Raw genomic sequence first — 14686 nt, 5'->3', positions numbered from 1 at the left:
TTCTATCTGTCCCTGTGCACAGAGCACTTGTTTTCCCTAAAAGAAAATCAGCCAGTATTTGGTGACTTTTGTGTGTCACTACATTTTCTGACATTCCCTGCTCATGTTGCCACTTATAGGTATTTGTTTTATGGAGGAAGCAAAAAAGAAATCCAGTAAATAAAAGACAAATTCACAACGCATCCTATTCCATTCAGCTTTTTGACAGTATCAGACTGACACTACCTTCCTTCATCTCTTCTGCCTGCAGGCTGTATGAGGGTGCAGCTGATGAAGGTCTGGTTGGAGCGGAGCTGCTCCTTCAGAGGCAGGAGGAGGAGGTGCAGCGGCTCCAGGCCCACCTGGCCAGCAGGCTGTCCAGGGCGTACCCCACTGATGACCCCCTGGCCCCATCTCGTACTTCCATGCTCGACCTTCGAGATCCACTCCACGCCTCTTCTGTGCCACTTCGCAAACCCAAGGTCTTTGCTCTTTATGGTTTAACAGACTTAAAGATATGCTTTAAATTAGGGCTGGTTTTATTTTCAGTTACGGTTTTGGCTTCCCTCGAGTTTCAAAACAAGATAATCGAGATAAAATGATTTAGTTCAATAGGACGAGTCTATCAGCGCTGCTTTCTTTTAGTCTTTTATTTTGTTAATAAAGCGCACCCCTTCCCAGCAAATGTGCTCGTCCCCCTCCCCCAAAAGTCCAAAAGAAACTTTCAGCATGAGTTAAAAACAGAGAGTCACTGTCTGTTGTTCTGAAACTTTGTTGGTATAACTTTTAAGATGATTGCAAAAATAGAGCTGTTGGTGAGGAAGAAAGGTAAATCAAACTCTTCAGTGTGGAAACACTTAGGGAGTCAGACTTATCAGGCTTAGCTCATTGGCAACTCAGTTGTTGATGGTGTGCTTACTGAATGTTTTGAAATTCAAGTTGCTGACTGTTAAACATAATTCATGTCACCCTCTCTGCTGTAATTACAAATATATGGGATTGTGGTACATGTGGGATTTTTTGGGTACGGTTGCATTCATCCCACCTACTGTCACAAAATGTGTTAACACAAGTGATTAAGTTAGCAACAATCTGCTGATGCTGGCAGTAAACCTTAAATGGAGTGCATGAATTATACTCCTATCAGCTGAATTATACTTCTATGGTAGATTTTAAGTTGATGTCATTTTGAATGTGGTGGTTTTCCAGTTACAAAATCCTTTAAGCTGAAGAAAAGGAATCTTGCCCTTCCACTTCTGGTGAGACATGATTACAACAGAGAAGCAACAAGGAAGCGTGTGTGCAACAGTTAAAAAGAATCACATGAGCTGTTGTCATTGAAAATTCATGATTACAGCAGCTATTAAAACAGGTTTGAACCTGCAGTGTGAGTGTTTTTGTGTGGAAAGATAGTAGGTCATATATGTGTAATACATGTGCAATGATTGTTTTTGTATAGTGTTTCATCACACAAACATATAAGAAAAAAAGGCCCAGGTTGCAAATTATCCTTTAACTTTTCAGTAAATTAAATGTTGTCCCCATGACAATTACTTTCTTTTTTTTTTTTTTTTACACCAATGACAGAACTTCCACGGGCCTGAGTTTGTGAAGATGGCCAGTGAGCCCCCTGTTGCCTTGTCTGTTCCCTCTTCGATAATGGTGAGGATGTAAATTTAATGCCACCTTTAAGCCAATGTATCCATGGTGTTGTCACAGAAACTTCCTTGTTTCCTAATCATAAATACATTATTCCTTCCTTTTTTTCTCTCTGCCCACAAGAAACGTGGTAAGGTGGAGGAAGTGCAGAGGAAGGTGGGTGTGGTGCTGCTGAATGGCCAAAAGCTGGAGCTGAGCTGTGACGTCAAGGCAGTGTGTAAAGACGTTCTTGATATGGTGGTTGCTCACATCGGGCTTGTGGAGCACCATCTCTTTGGCCTAGCATACCTCAGAGGTACTGTATATTGCTCCTGTGTATGACGTTGTGGTGTTAATTTTGTTAATCAAAACCATGACTAAATATGTTTGTCAACAGCCTTTTTTTCTGTTACAAAGATGAGACGGCACTGGCTTCATTAAACACTGGCTGGGACTAAATAGACATCCCATTTTGCTGATGAAAAAAGACAAGACTAAATGTAGTCTAAAAGATCAAAACATAACTAAAATCTCTCTTTATTTTCTTTGACTACCGGATTTCCACAGATCCTTATAAAGACATTTAATTTATTAACCTAAAAAAGGCCTAAATTGGTATTAAAATGTCTGAAGTCGAACTCTCAAAAGGCTTAAAAATGTTAAGACATGGGAAGTAAGATTTTATGAATTGTTTTTCTTACATTGCGCAATATAAATTGGTAAGATCTACTTTTTAAAAAATAATTCACTAAATATCTTTTCTATAACTTGACTCTGAAGTGTACATTATAGAAAAATTGGCTATTTAACCAAGATTTTGTGGCATGGCTGAAACTAGCACAAGGTAATTTATATGAAGGTCTGTGTATTTTATGCAAAACATTTTTCAAACTGGGCACGATGAGAATCAAGGCAGAGGAATCCTACATGCAGTCTTCTGCTTTCCTTTTCCTTCAAATGAAACCTTGGAATAAAAAGAGGAGAAGAAATATTAATTGTTTCTTTCAAGGCAGCATTTCCCTTTCTTGTGCTGTGTGTACCATATCAGTACTACACCTGCAGCACACAATGAGCACAGACTGCACTTAAGTAACTTAAGTTGAAGCTGACAATATCAACAAAAGGGCTTGGTAGAAAAAAAAATGGATGATATCTGGGCCCATTGTTTTATATTAGTGTTAATGAGGGTATATAGCTTTAAGCTACTTATTGAATCAGGTTGGTTCAACATGAATATGCAAATTAGAACATGTTTCACTTCCAGACCAGACACTTCCTGCAAAACTGCATTCTTTATCATTCGACCTGTGTTCTTCAGTAGATTATCAGGTAAAAATCTTGTATGAAATACATTTCTAAAATGACAAGATTATTGGTTTGGGCAAGACTAGATTGACTGATATTATATTGAACATTTTATATTGATTAAATGTTCAGTAAAATCTGAAAGTAAAATGTCAGGAGCTTTCTTGACAAAAACTTTACTAAAATAGTTATTGTTTTGTTAGATAAGACTAAAATGCCCAGACCTTTATTCAACTAAAACCTTTTTTAAAGGACATTTGACACAGGACTTAGACTAAATTAAAAAAAAACAAGCTTATATAAAGAACACAAGACTGTGAGGTATACAAACGTAGGGGGTCAGTCCTCCATATTGTGTGCACTTCCTTGTTACCATAGCTCTTATTTGTTAACCAGTGTTAGCTCTGTCACTGATCCATGTTAACCTTAAAAACCTTCTCGACCCCCTAAGAAAACATTCCAGGAATCCAGTGTTGTTCATGGAAGACCTTCGACGCATCATTTATTTTAGAGAAAATTTTTCCCTTCTTAAAGGTCTAGTGTGTAGGATTTAATGGCATCTAGTGGTGAGGTTTTCAGACTGCAGTCAAAATCTCACATCTACCAAGCATTTAGGAGATCTAGGGGGGCTGACGCAATCACGCATATGTCCTTATCCAGAGCCCAAATTTGGATTGTCTGTTCAGGGCTACTGTAGGGAAAACATGGCAGACTCCATAGAAAAGGGCCCGTTCTCTTTATGTAGATATAAACCACCTATTGTAAGGTAACGAAAACTCAATAATTCTTATTTTCAGGTACACACGAATTTATGAATTTATGCGTAGTTATAAAAAATGTAATAATAATAATAATAATTGCCACTAAATGCAAGGTATAAAACCACGAGTTCACGTCAGGCATACTAGATGTGGTTTGATTAGATTTTGGTGCAAAAGTTCATGTTATTTCCATATAAAGTAATTTTCTACACTTGATGTCTCATTAAAGATGCAAAATGTTGCTGCAAGCAGACATTACTGATTAATTCCTTCTCTCTCTTGACTCCTCTCCATCACCTGAATCCTCTCCTCCTGAAAATCCTACACACAGAAAATGAGTTTTTCTTCGTTGATCCTGATGCCAAACTGTCCAAAGTGGCTCCAGAGGGATGGAAGGAGGATCCCAGGAAGAAGAAATCTGATGTGCCTTTTAACCTTTTCTTACGCATCAAATTTTTCCTTGATGATGTCAACCTCATACAGTAAGTGTCTATTTTGGTAGGTGAGAGTGCAAACTTTCAGGAGTTTCATTGCTACACAACAATGGGCCCATGTGTTGGCATGTCACATTAAATCCTAATAAATCCATATAAACAAAAATGTCTTTATTTTTCGGTGTGTAACAGGCATGCTATGACCAAACATCAGTACTACTTACAGCTGAGGAAGGATATCTTGGAGGAGAGGATGCGCTGTGACACAGAAAATGCCATCCTGTTAGCTTCCCTGGCGCTGCAGGCTGAATTCAGTGACTACCAAACTGAGGTACTAAATCTCTTTGCTACATCCACTGTGTGTGTTAGCAGATAACAACTCTTGACTTAAAATACCGCTTTTAACTGAATTGTGAAATTATTATTTATTTTTTTAATTGCTCATTTCCTTTCTGATTCTTTTCTTTTTATTTCTTACAAATTTTAATTGTGTGTTATACATGTTTTGGCTGAATAAACCTATTTGAAGTAGAATGTGAGATAAACAACTTGTAAAACTAATTAGAAATGGAAATGAAAGAAGCTGGACACTGGTCTCATGAAATTAAATTTCATAAAATGACAAATTGATCTTAAAAATAATGTTCATCTCTGTGCCTCAGCTCCATGGAAAGACCTACTTCAGACTGGAGCACTACCTCCCGGTGACTGTCCTGGATAAGGTTGACCAGACGACTATCAAGGAGGAGCTTCCGAAACTTCACAGCAACTACTTTGGAGCATCTGACTCTGAGGCAGAGTTTGAGTTTCTCAAGGTCAGCAACACCAGACTCTATAGAAATCATGGTTTCAGACAAATGGACCAAAATATTTTTGGTCCATTTGGTCCATCCAAGTTATTGCTACACATGTTTATTTTGTGTCAAACGCTATGATTATTTTGTTTGCACAATATGGCAGGCGCTCTAGAAAAAGAGTTTACTTTGGCAGAAGAAGTCATACATCTGAGTTAGTTTCACAGCAAAGATTGCAACGTCAGCTACAAACAAATGTAGCTGTGTCTTTTTCAGTGTGTTTTGTTTTTTGGGGGTTTTTTTCAGTTCAGTGTTTTTATTTCATCACACATAATAGAATAAGTACAAACAATACAAACTGTATAAACAAAATCAGCAGTCTATACTGTAGTGAATGAAAAGGATCAGGCAGAAGCAAAGGCTTATATATAAATGCCTGTCCTACATTCTTATCAGTTTTGTCAGTCAACTACACTTTAAAGATAAAAAGAAATCAGTCAGACTTGCAACCTGCAAAGTAATCATGTAAATCATTCTTTGAAAACCAAAAATGAGTTACACGTTTTTTATTTTATATCAGCATTGTCCCACATTTTAACTCCAACAACAGAATCGCATCTGCTTTTAATCTCTTTTATAGCTTTTGGTACAGAACATTTTCAAAAACCTCTCAACTCCTGTACTAAAAATCCTTAATATTCATTCTGCAGTGACTTTGTTTTTGCTCTGAAAATTTTTGCTTTATTTTATAAATTTTCATTCTTCCCACGGTTGACTGAAGCAGCTCTATCTTCTTCATGCCACTGAGCCAAAGAGAATAATAACATCATATTGTATGTAATTAGATAAAAAAATCAGTGTACTTTGCATGAAAAACACAATGACATCCCTTGCCTCTTTCTCAGTCAATGTTGTCTGATTTAACATTGTTTGTCTAAAAGGTGAGCCAGAGGCTGACAGAGTATGGGGTCCATTTCCATCGGGTTCTTCCTGAGAAGCGTTCCCAGACGGGCATCATGCTGGGCGTCTACTCCAAGGGGGTGCTCATCTTCGAGGTGCTAAACGGAAATCGTACCCCGGTGCTAAGGTTCCCCTGGAGGGAGACAAAGAAGATTTCATTTGTAGTACGTAAATAAAACTACACCACACTATAGCGAATGTGATTTATTCAATCTATTTTAGCACAGATGCTCCTCACTTTCATTAAAATGTTTAACTTTTCACCCTGAAGAAAAAAAAGATTTGCCTCCAGAACACATCAGACGGGATTAAGCACCTGTTTCAGACGGACAGCAATAAGACCTGCCAGTATCTGCTACAGCTCTGCTCCGACCAACACAAGTTCCACCTGCAGATGAAGGCCCGCCAAAACAACCAGGAGCTTCAAGACCTAGGTAGGAGAGAAGTGAGCACCCACGCATGTCTGAGTGGAAATAGATCACATGATAGATGGGAATATTTTACCAGCAAGGAGTGACACATATTTTCAATGAGTTTAATGTTAACTCGTCACAGAATTGTTTTCGCACAGAGGGTCAAAAAGTGAAATATCACCGTCCAAAAAAAGATAAACCTCTTGATGATGTCAGCACTGAACTACACTGTTTGTAGCCGCAGCTGCATGTGTCAGCCAGCCCACATAATCCTCTCCACATACTAGCTGATGCCCACTCATTTCCGTCTCTGGAATTTTAGTTTGTTTCTATAAATTACCATACAAGCAGTTAATACACCTGAATAAGCTCCACTGCTTTCTACAGACATGCATCTAATCTTTGCCATTTTATGTCAACCATCATGTCAATAGACTTAAAACTCTGTTGAATCTATTCCAGTTATCTAAAGGTGAATCAAACTTGTGGGCGCTCTCATGGTGCTTTCCTTGGTTTGATTTGTTTCACTTGGCAGAACAACAGAACAACTTTGTCTACATTACGCCCCAAACTTTCACCACATTGTTGACATAACGCTCTGACTAGGTTTATAAGGTGATGATTGGCCAGACCATTAGCTGTGATGATTAAGATGGATATCTCCAGGGAAAAAAAAAATAACAATGCAGTGGGCATTACCTGCTTTATTCATCTAGACCAGCAATTTCCAACCTTTTCCCTAGAGGGACCCTTTTCTATTATTGAGAAAAAAGACGACCCCTGACTAAGGAATATATTATGTGGACAATTCATTGTGTTCAATGCATAACAACAACAACAACAGTACAGCTTACAAATTATGAATACAAAAGGTTCTGGGAGTTTATATACAATGAATTTGAGCAGAAATGTATTTTCCTGATATTTTCAGGAATATTTAATACAATTCTCTATATTTTTTTTTGGTAAATTTAGTGTATTCTTTTCTCTGATGGTCAGCCAGTACGCTGTTAGCTTTGGTTGTGTTAACTGGGTACTTTTCTAATTCGAGAGACTGTTTATCAGAGGATGAAAGCTCTGTGAATATAGCTTGCGTTCAGGTCTTCATCCTGCCATTATGCTATGAGATGTGCATTTATTTGTTTCTTGTACAAAAAAAAACATAAACACTGATGATATGGTGAGATTTAGGCCTACTTTGTTTTTATTTTTAAGTTTTCCAACATCCCTAAAAATCAAGAAAGCCCTGTTTTAAACCTTAACCTGACCAATAGTTATGAACTAACCAGTCCTTTTCTGTTGTGTCTGTCCTTTCTCGTCATCAGAAAACTCCCCCTTGAGCAGTTTGCAGTATCCCTTTGACCCTCGGAGTGGAGATTCGGTGGGGAGGACGGTGAGCTCAGGCAGCCTGGCCCCCAGCTTATCGACACGCTCCAACCCGGACCACCTGAAGAGGATCTCCTACTCCGAGGTGGCCCTCCACAAGGCACCGTCTGGCCCAATACTGGTCCAAGATGAGCTTCACTTTCCAGGTTTCAATCCAGCGGCCTCCACAGTCCTTTCCAATCCACGGATAATGAGCCGCTCCCACCACAACCTGGGACAGATGCCAGATCCTTCGGAGCAGAGGGTGGCGGAGTCATATCGTGGCCAGTCGCACAGCGGACTGAGTCAGGCACAACCCAACCAAGTGGCCTCTCACTTCCAGCTACACCAGCGGGCCAGTTCTGACACAGACTCCCTCTCGCACCAACAGGACAAGTGAGTTGAAATGAAATGTTAAGCAGAAGCCTCAATACGCAAATCTATGAGAGAGGGTAGTTCAAAATCAAATCATGACATTATTTCTTTGGTATTTCATTACTTTGCCATCTATCAAACTATTCGGGAGCTAGCATATTTTATTTTAGGTTTTTAAATTATATTTCATGCTCAGTTAAGGAAATGGGATCTTGTGTTTATTAGTTGGCCCTCTGTAAAGTGTTCAGTGCCAGAGTCTCCAAGCTCTCCTCAGGACAGGCTGAGGTTACTAAGTGAGGACTTGTTACTGGGACTATAGCTCTGCATAACTCCACAGAGACACAGACGACTCCACCTCAAGCCTCTAATTAAACCTCTGGGGGTCTGTGGGTGTGTGTGTGTGTGTGTGTGTCTGTGTGTCTGTGGGTGCACACACGCCCTTGTGTCTGTGTTATTGTGAGACTGTGTTTACCACTGTGTTTTCCTATTTTAAATTGGTAACAAACCTGTTTTTGTGCCACTTGCTCCCTCTCGTGTCAGCTTTACAGATGATGTGTGATTTTAAGTAAAGTAGCATTCTGTTTGCATAAAAACCTAAAACACATCAACATTTGTATTTAGTAAGAATAACTGTGTGAGTGTTTAGATTAGCCAAGCACACCTCTTTTTACTCTTTTTTTCATTCCTCTGCCCCTGTTCAGCGAGGAAAGTTGTGTCCTCAGGCTAAATCGTCCTTTACTTTCCTTCCTCCGTCTCAGATCTTTTGGCTCAGTTTCCCACAGCAGCCCGGTCTGGAGTCTCAGCAGGTCCAAAAAAGAATCGGACTCTTCCTCCACAGAGGATACCGGCCAAGCGTATGTAGTTGGTAAGGATGCTGTTCCCAGCTTAAATGAAAAAGCTGTGATCATATAAATCAAACTGATCATAGGTGTGGCAGAGACTCTATAATAGTTAACCAGAATAGTGAATTGATTACACCAAAAGTTAAGATTGTAGTTTTGTAAGAGGGAAAAACGGGTGGCTCATTTTACATTTAGTACTTTGTGCATCAGTTTACATCCATTAAAAGTGCCTTTTTTTGCCAATGACATCCTCAGATTATTTGAAGTGTCTGACAACATTATGGAGAAGATCATTTGTTAGTGTTTCTAACCAAGTCTCGCTTAAGGATAAATCTAATTCTGAAATCTCACAGACTTAATCACATTGTCAAAATCAGCTAAATATTCAGCCATGACATGGAAAATCTTTTAAATAACCCTAAACTACAGTTTACAATTCTTTTATGTAGCTTGGGGCCAGACCAAGACGAGCTTGAAAAGTGATCAGTAAAATCTTAAAATCAATTCTAAAACCAACAGGGAGCCAATAGAGAGAAGCCAGGATTGGGGTGATGTAATGTTGTCTGTTAAAACCAATGAGAAGCCTAGTTGTCATTATTCTATGAAGACTGGTCTTGCTGATGTTTTCCGTTTCTGTTCCCAGGTGTCAGTATGCACAGTTCCTCAGGACCGCCTTCAACCCCAGCTTCTGTTAATGGTATGTATCAAAATTTCTGTCATTTTTTCCCCCCAAATCTATAGACTCTGGATTTTCATGCTTTGTATACAGGATAATGTCAAAGTGCAGGAAATATTCCACTTCTCTTCACCGTCAATCATTTTGTAAAAATCCCCTCCCTCTCCAATCTGTTGAACCATACACTGACCGTGGTTTAGCCAAGTAAGGATACACAACCCAAAAAAAGTCTGTGTGCTAAATCATAATTATATAATGCAGAACTGAACCTCTGTCCTCTCAGTGTTGCCTGCTTGTGGAACTGGCAGTGCTCCCACCATTTAATAGCTTCATGCTTGGCAGTGAACTCATGACCTTCCCTTTCATCCTAGCTTAACCCTTCTTTCAGGCCCATTAGCCAGCAGTGCTGAAGTAGGAGCCCTTCAGCAGCACTGTATGCCTGCCTGAGCTGATTAATAGTTGCAGTGTGGATATACTAATCCGCTCAGAGTGGCCTACTGTATATCCCCAGTGAAATTAATTGACCAAAATTATGATAATGTGCATCAATCAGAGCGAATGTATTTTCCTGTAAATATAACAAATGCCGTGTGTCCTTGTTCTGCACAGATTCACTCAAGAAAAAGCTCATTTCCTTACCGTCTCCAGAGAAGGAAATCACAACTGTACACCTGAAGAAAGATGTGAAATACGGCCTGGGTACGGGTGCATTTTTCTAAAATAATAACTCAATGTCAAACTGTTTGTGCTGCCACTTCTGTCAGATTTGACAAGTATCCCCAATATGTTTTGTGTTTGAATGAGTGTATGTATTTACGTGCTTACATCTGTTTGTGTTTGTGTGTGTTCTGCAGGGTTCCAAGTTGTTGGGGGGGAGAACTCTGGCCGTATGGATCTTGGCACCATCATTAGCTCCATCACTCCTGGGGGTCCTGCTGATGTCAACGGTTGCCTTAAACCTGGTAGGCCAGTGTTTTTTTCCTCTCTTCCTTTTTTTATGGGTATTTTATGGTTTTTGCTGTCTGCTGTGATAATAGTTAGCAGTGTTAGCATGAATGTAACAGCTGTAATTGTTGCTGCAGGTGACCGGCTGATCTCAGTGAATGATGTCAAGCTGGAGGGGCTCTCTCATGCTACCACAGTTGACATTCTCCAAAATGCTCCTGATGATGTCACGCTGGTGGTGTTACAGCCCAAAGAGAGGCTCTATAAAGGTAAGAGCAGGATGTGATATTTCAAAGTTATGTGTATAATGATCATGTTTTTGGTCATAGTTATTCTTTGTTGTTATGTAAGGACTTCATTACCAATGTTGTCTCTTACTTTTCAGCTTGTCGACTAAACTTCCAAGGTGCATTATGGACCCAAATATTCCATTGTTAATCTAAATAATAGCCCAATCAGAATAAAAATTCCTGCTGTAACCACCTCAGTTGGAAGAAATTGGCCCCGCAATTTTCAGTGGGTTGGGTTTGAAAGGGGTGGTGTAAACCTTTGATAATCCATTCAACAGAAATCATCAGCACCTAATAACCACGTAAACACATATTCCCATTGTTTCTTCCTGGTTGGAATAAATTGATTCTTTCTGGGGTAACATTGTGTGAAACAGTGCGCCACACACGACATGCTGCCGCATCTTTTTCTCCCTTCCTCCCTCTTTTGATTTTGACAGAGAATCCTTCAAAAAATCCCCAAAAATATTCAGCGCTCTGCTAGTGCTACATTCTGATGCGAGTGCTCTTTGATGACATCTCTTTGAGTTGCTGGATAAAACAACCATCTTTTGTTATTGTTGGCAGTAGCCTGCATCTGGGACATCTGTTATATTTCTGACAAATTAGACACCTCACAGTGGGCAAAACCACTCTGCACAGGTCAAAAATGTTATATATAGAATAAATCCTCTGGGGCTTATAAACCTACATCTTATTGTATCACTTAATTCACAGCGTTCCCACAGGTCATGAAATTCCTGGAATAGTATAGTAATAGAATGAAACTGGAAAAAACTGTTTTCCAGGCCAGGAAAAGGTTTGGAATTAAGAGAATGTTTTGGAAAAATGTTGATTATACATTATTTTGGCTATTGTTTACATGGTCATGAACATCCAAAAACATGTCTAATTCGTCTCCTGTGTAACTAATTTAAAAAATGTAGCAAGGCCAGAAAGTATTACTGCTTTACCAGCTCAGCAAGCATTTATTTAGCTGCGACAACTTAAACCATTTCTCAGTCAATCTATTGCCGCATCCAATGATATGCTTACCAGTTTTAAACTACTTAAATAAAGTCAAGTAATGTTAATAATTCTAATAATAATAGCTTTATTTATATAACACCTTTAATAAAAAAAATTTACAAAGTGCTTTGACAAACAAGGCAAAGCAGAAGCGAGGGGAGTTTCTTGCAGAAATAACATGACAAATAGAGCCAAACAGTAATACTGAACTAAGGCAGACAAAAGAGAGCAACAATCACAAAAACAAAAATAACAACAGCAACCCATCCCAATATGAATAAACGATGTTTGTTGCAGTAAACACAGAAATAATATTACTAATAATAGAATTAGACATGGCCGAGGCAGAATAAAAAATCAATAAATTAAATTTCCATGTAATCGCAGCTACAGTTGTTCTTCTTTGTTTTGACAGACTCTTCCTCAGGCTATTTTCCCTACCAAGCCAAGTCTGCTTTGAAGGCGCTTAACTCTAGCCAGAGACGAGAACAGGACGTCGATACCTCATCAGAGGAGCAGGTGGGAACAGGAAGTCCCAGTCCCACTCTCCACAGCGCTGCCACACCGTCATCCACCTCCTCCCCAGTCCACCGGCCCACCAGCCCCAGTTCTCAGGACTTCAGGAAAAGCAATGTTCCTAAAATCAGCCCACTCCCTGCTAATGGAGTTCAGCAGGCCCTGGAAAGAGCTACAGCTGCCGCCAAAGCTGCCACCCATGCCCAACATCATAGACCAGAACCTAACGTGGGCTTGGATCCTACGCCACCGGCTCTGCCACCCAAAACTAGAAAAGCTAAAGTGTCAGAAGCTCCCAAAGTTTCCGAGCATTCTGACTGGGGGGATTCAGACATGGATGAGGAGACATATTCCAGTAGTCAAGAGAAACTCAAAGTCAAAAAGGTGCGGCCTTTGTGTTCATGATGTCATTGTTGTAAAAGGATTGTTTGCTTTTAAACGTCATCCTACAGAGAAGTCATTTACTCAGGAGATCTGTGAATCGAAACTCACATGTTTTTCTTCATGGTTTTTGTTAATGGAACAGGATAAGAGTCGTTCCTCTTCTACAAACAAGCATCACACATTACCTCTCAGATGCTTGGCACAACTAACTGCCTGCCATAACCTTTGCCTGTCATTGCATTTCCTATTTAAATGCATGGCAGTTTGTTACGTTTACACTGCATGTTATGACACTTTCCTCTCAGTGTTATCCTGTTCAGCTTCCTCACTCTCCCTCGATCCCGTTTTCTCTCTGCATGTTTCAGCTTGTGATAATTCACCTTAATGCCCTGTTCTCTGTTTGCAGGAATACATCATGGAAAGTTTAAATGGTAATGCCCCAGGGGTCAATAGTCTCCGTCCAGGAGATCTATTTGACGTTGAGCTGTCTAAAAAAGACAGCAGCCTGGGCATAAGTGTCACGGTACTGTTCGGCAAGGTTTTCACCCTCTCTTTGTTTTGACCCTTTCCCCCTCATCTTGTCACTGTTTGTGTTTAAATGTTGCTTGGTTTGGTTTGCTTTCCTAACACTGGATGCTGTCAGTCCTGGGAGCTTTTGTGGCAGTATTGTCCTCCTAATCCTTTTAGCATGCTATCTTTTTTTGTTTGTTTTAATCAATAAGGTTTTTTTTCACAATAACATCGCACAGTATATTTAGTACCTGCACTGTAAGGACCAAAAGCAATTTAAACAGGACTTGTTAAAGGAATACTTCGACCACAAAATGATCATTTGTATATCAATTACTCACCCCATGTAACGGTGAATTTGTGAAGAAAACCTTGTTTTTCTCACATGCTTCTGCAGTGAACAAAGAATCCAAAGATGAGTAAATAAATTAGAGTAAAATTGGGGCACATTTAATAAAAGCAAAACTATATTAAAACATCCTTTTACAAACTTTTACATGACTTGTGCAATATAAGCAGTCTTATTTATCCAGTCGTATGCTCAGTGCTTCCCAAGTATATGCATTTCAGCAAAATCTGAGCTATTTAAAACACTTTTTATGCACACGTTGTGTGAGAGTTTGTAAACAGATGTTTTGATACAGTTTTGTTGTTAAATGCATACCCTGTGACTCTAATTCATCAATTATTTTCAAAATGTTCGAATTCTTTATTCTCTGTGGAGGCAAAATATAGTTTTCTTCACAAATTTAACACATTCCTTTAATGAGCTTTCTTATGGTTTCCTACATGTTTGCTGAAGACTTACTGGAGTACCACCAATACAAATTTCTATAAAACAATTTGAGCACCTTATTGATTGACAATAACACTCAATAACAAATCACTTGACTGTGTGTCATCAGACCAGGTCTCTGTCAAATATTTGTGTTTTAGAACAATAACTGATTGAGTAAGTGTATTGAAACTACCATGAAATTCATCATCATAACAATAAACCCATCATCAAGACTGTCATAACCAAATGGACACTGAGCAGAAAAACTCACTGTCTCTGATTATTAGAATTTAGCCTCACAGTAATTTTGTCAATAACAACACAGTGGAGGATTTTTTTTTCATTTGCAAATAATTCATTATTGTGATGTGAAAAAAGCTTTGTCTAGCTTGTGACGCAGATGGGACAGTTGGAGTAGGTGAAAGACGAGAAAGAAACGTAACTGCTGAAAACAAAAATGCAATTTATTTCTCTCTGGTGAAATAAGTTTCACCAGGCACGAAGCAGCTAATGGCGTTTTTAAAAAAAATGGCAACATCTGTAAAACCCAAATCTGAGCCAGTTATTGTGTGCGTTCGCATGGGCATCAACAAATTCCTGATCTATGGTTAGATCCACAAAACATGCATGTTAACAAACTACAGTATAGATTTTAGGGAAACTTTGGTCTTCAATGTTTTCGCCAGATGGTTTTTCAATACTTCTTTTGTGAA

At 39.1% G+C, this 14686-nt stretch overlaps 1 protein-coding gene across 3 annotated transcripts in view; it reads left to right on the top strand.

Moving 5' to 3' along the window:
- The window catches only part of ptpn13 (protein tyrosine phosphatase non-receptor type 13), a 58527-nt gene that overhangs the window by 33050 nt on the left and 10791 nt on the right, over positions 1-14686 (top strand). Inside the window, exons 10-25 of one of the 3 annotated variants that reach the window (XM_042508776.2) lie at positions 251-461; positions 1567-1641; positions 1762-1933; positions 4015-4165; positions 4310-4448; positions 4780-4932; positions 5853-6035; positions 6143-6305; positions 7610-8045; positions 8783-8889; positions 9510-9563; positions 10152-10241; positions 10397-10504; positions 10625-10756; positions 12201-12685; positions 13092-13208. In XM_042508776.2, the coding sequence (XP_042364710.1) occupies positions 251-461; positions 1567-1641; positions 1762-1933; positions 4015-4165; positions 4310-4448; positions 4780-4932; positions 5853-6035; positions 6143-6305; positions 7610-8045; positions 8783-8889; positions 9510-9563; positions 10152-10241; positions 10397-10504; positions 10625-10756; positions 12201-12685; positions 13092-13208 (2776 nt within the window). Of the gene's footprint in view, positions 1-250; positions 462-1566; positions 1642-1761; positions 1934-4014; positions 4166-4309; positions 4449-4779; positions 4933-5852; positions 6036-6142; positions 6306-7609; positions 8046-8782; positions 8890-9509; positions 9564-10151; positions 10242-10396; positions 10505-10624; positions 10757-12200; positions 12686-13091; positions 13224-14686 lie in introns of all 3 variants that reach the window. The other 2 variants (XM_042508775.2, XM_042508777.2) reach the window with 2 other exon arrangements.

This window comes from Plectropomus leopardus, chromosome 20, assembly GCF_026936395.1.
Source record: "Plectropomus leopardus strain MGB_pleo_1.0 chromosome 20, ASM2693639v1, whole genome shotgun sequence".
NCBI classification, from domain to species: domain Eukaryota; kingdom Metazoa; phylum Chordata; class Actinopteri; order Perciformes; family Serranidae; genus Plectropomus; species Plectropomus leopardus.
The sequence above is the reverse complement of the archived record's forward strand: the minus strand, read 5'-3'. Positions and strand labels throughout refer to the sequence as shown.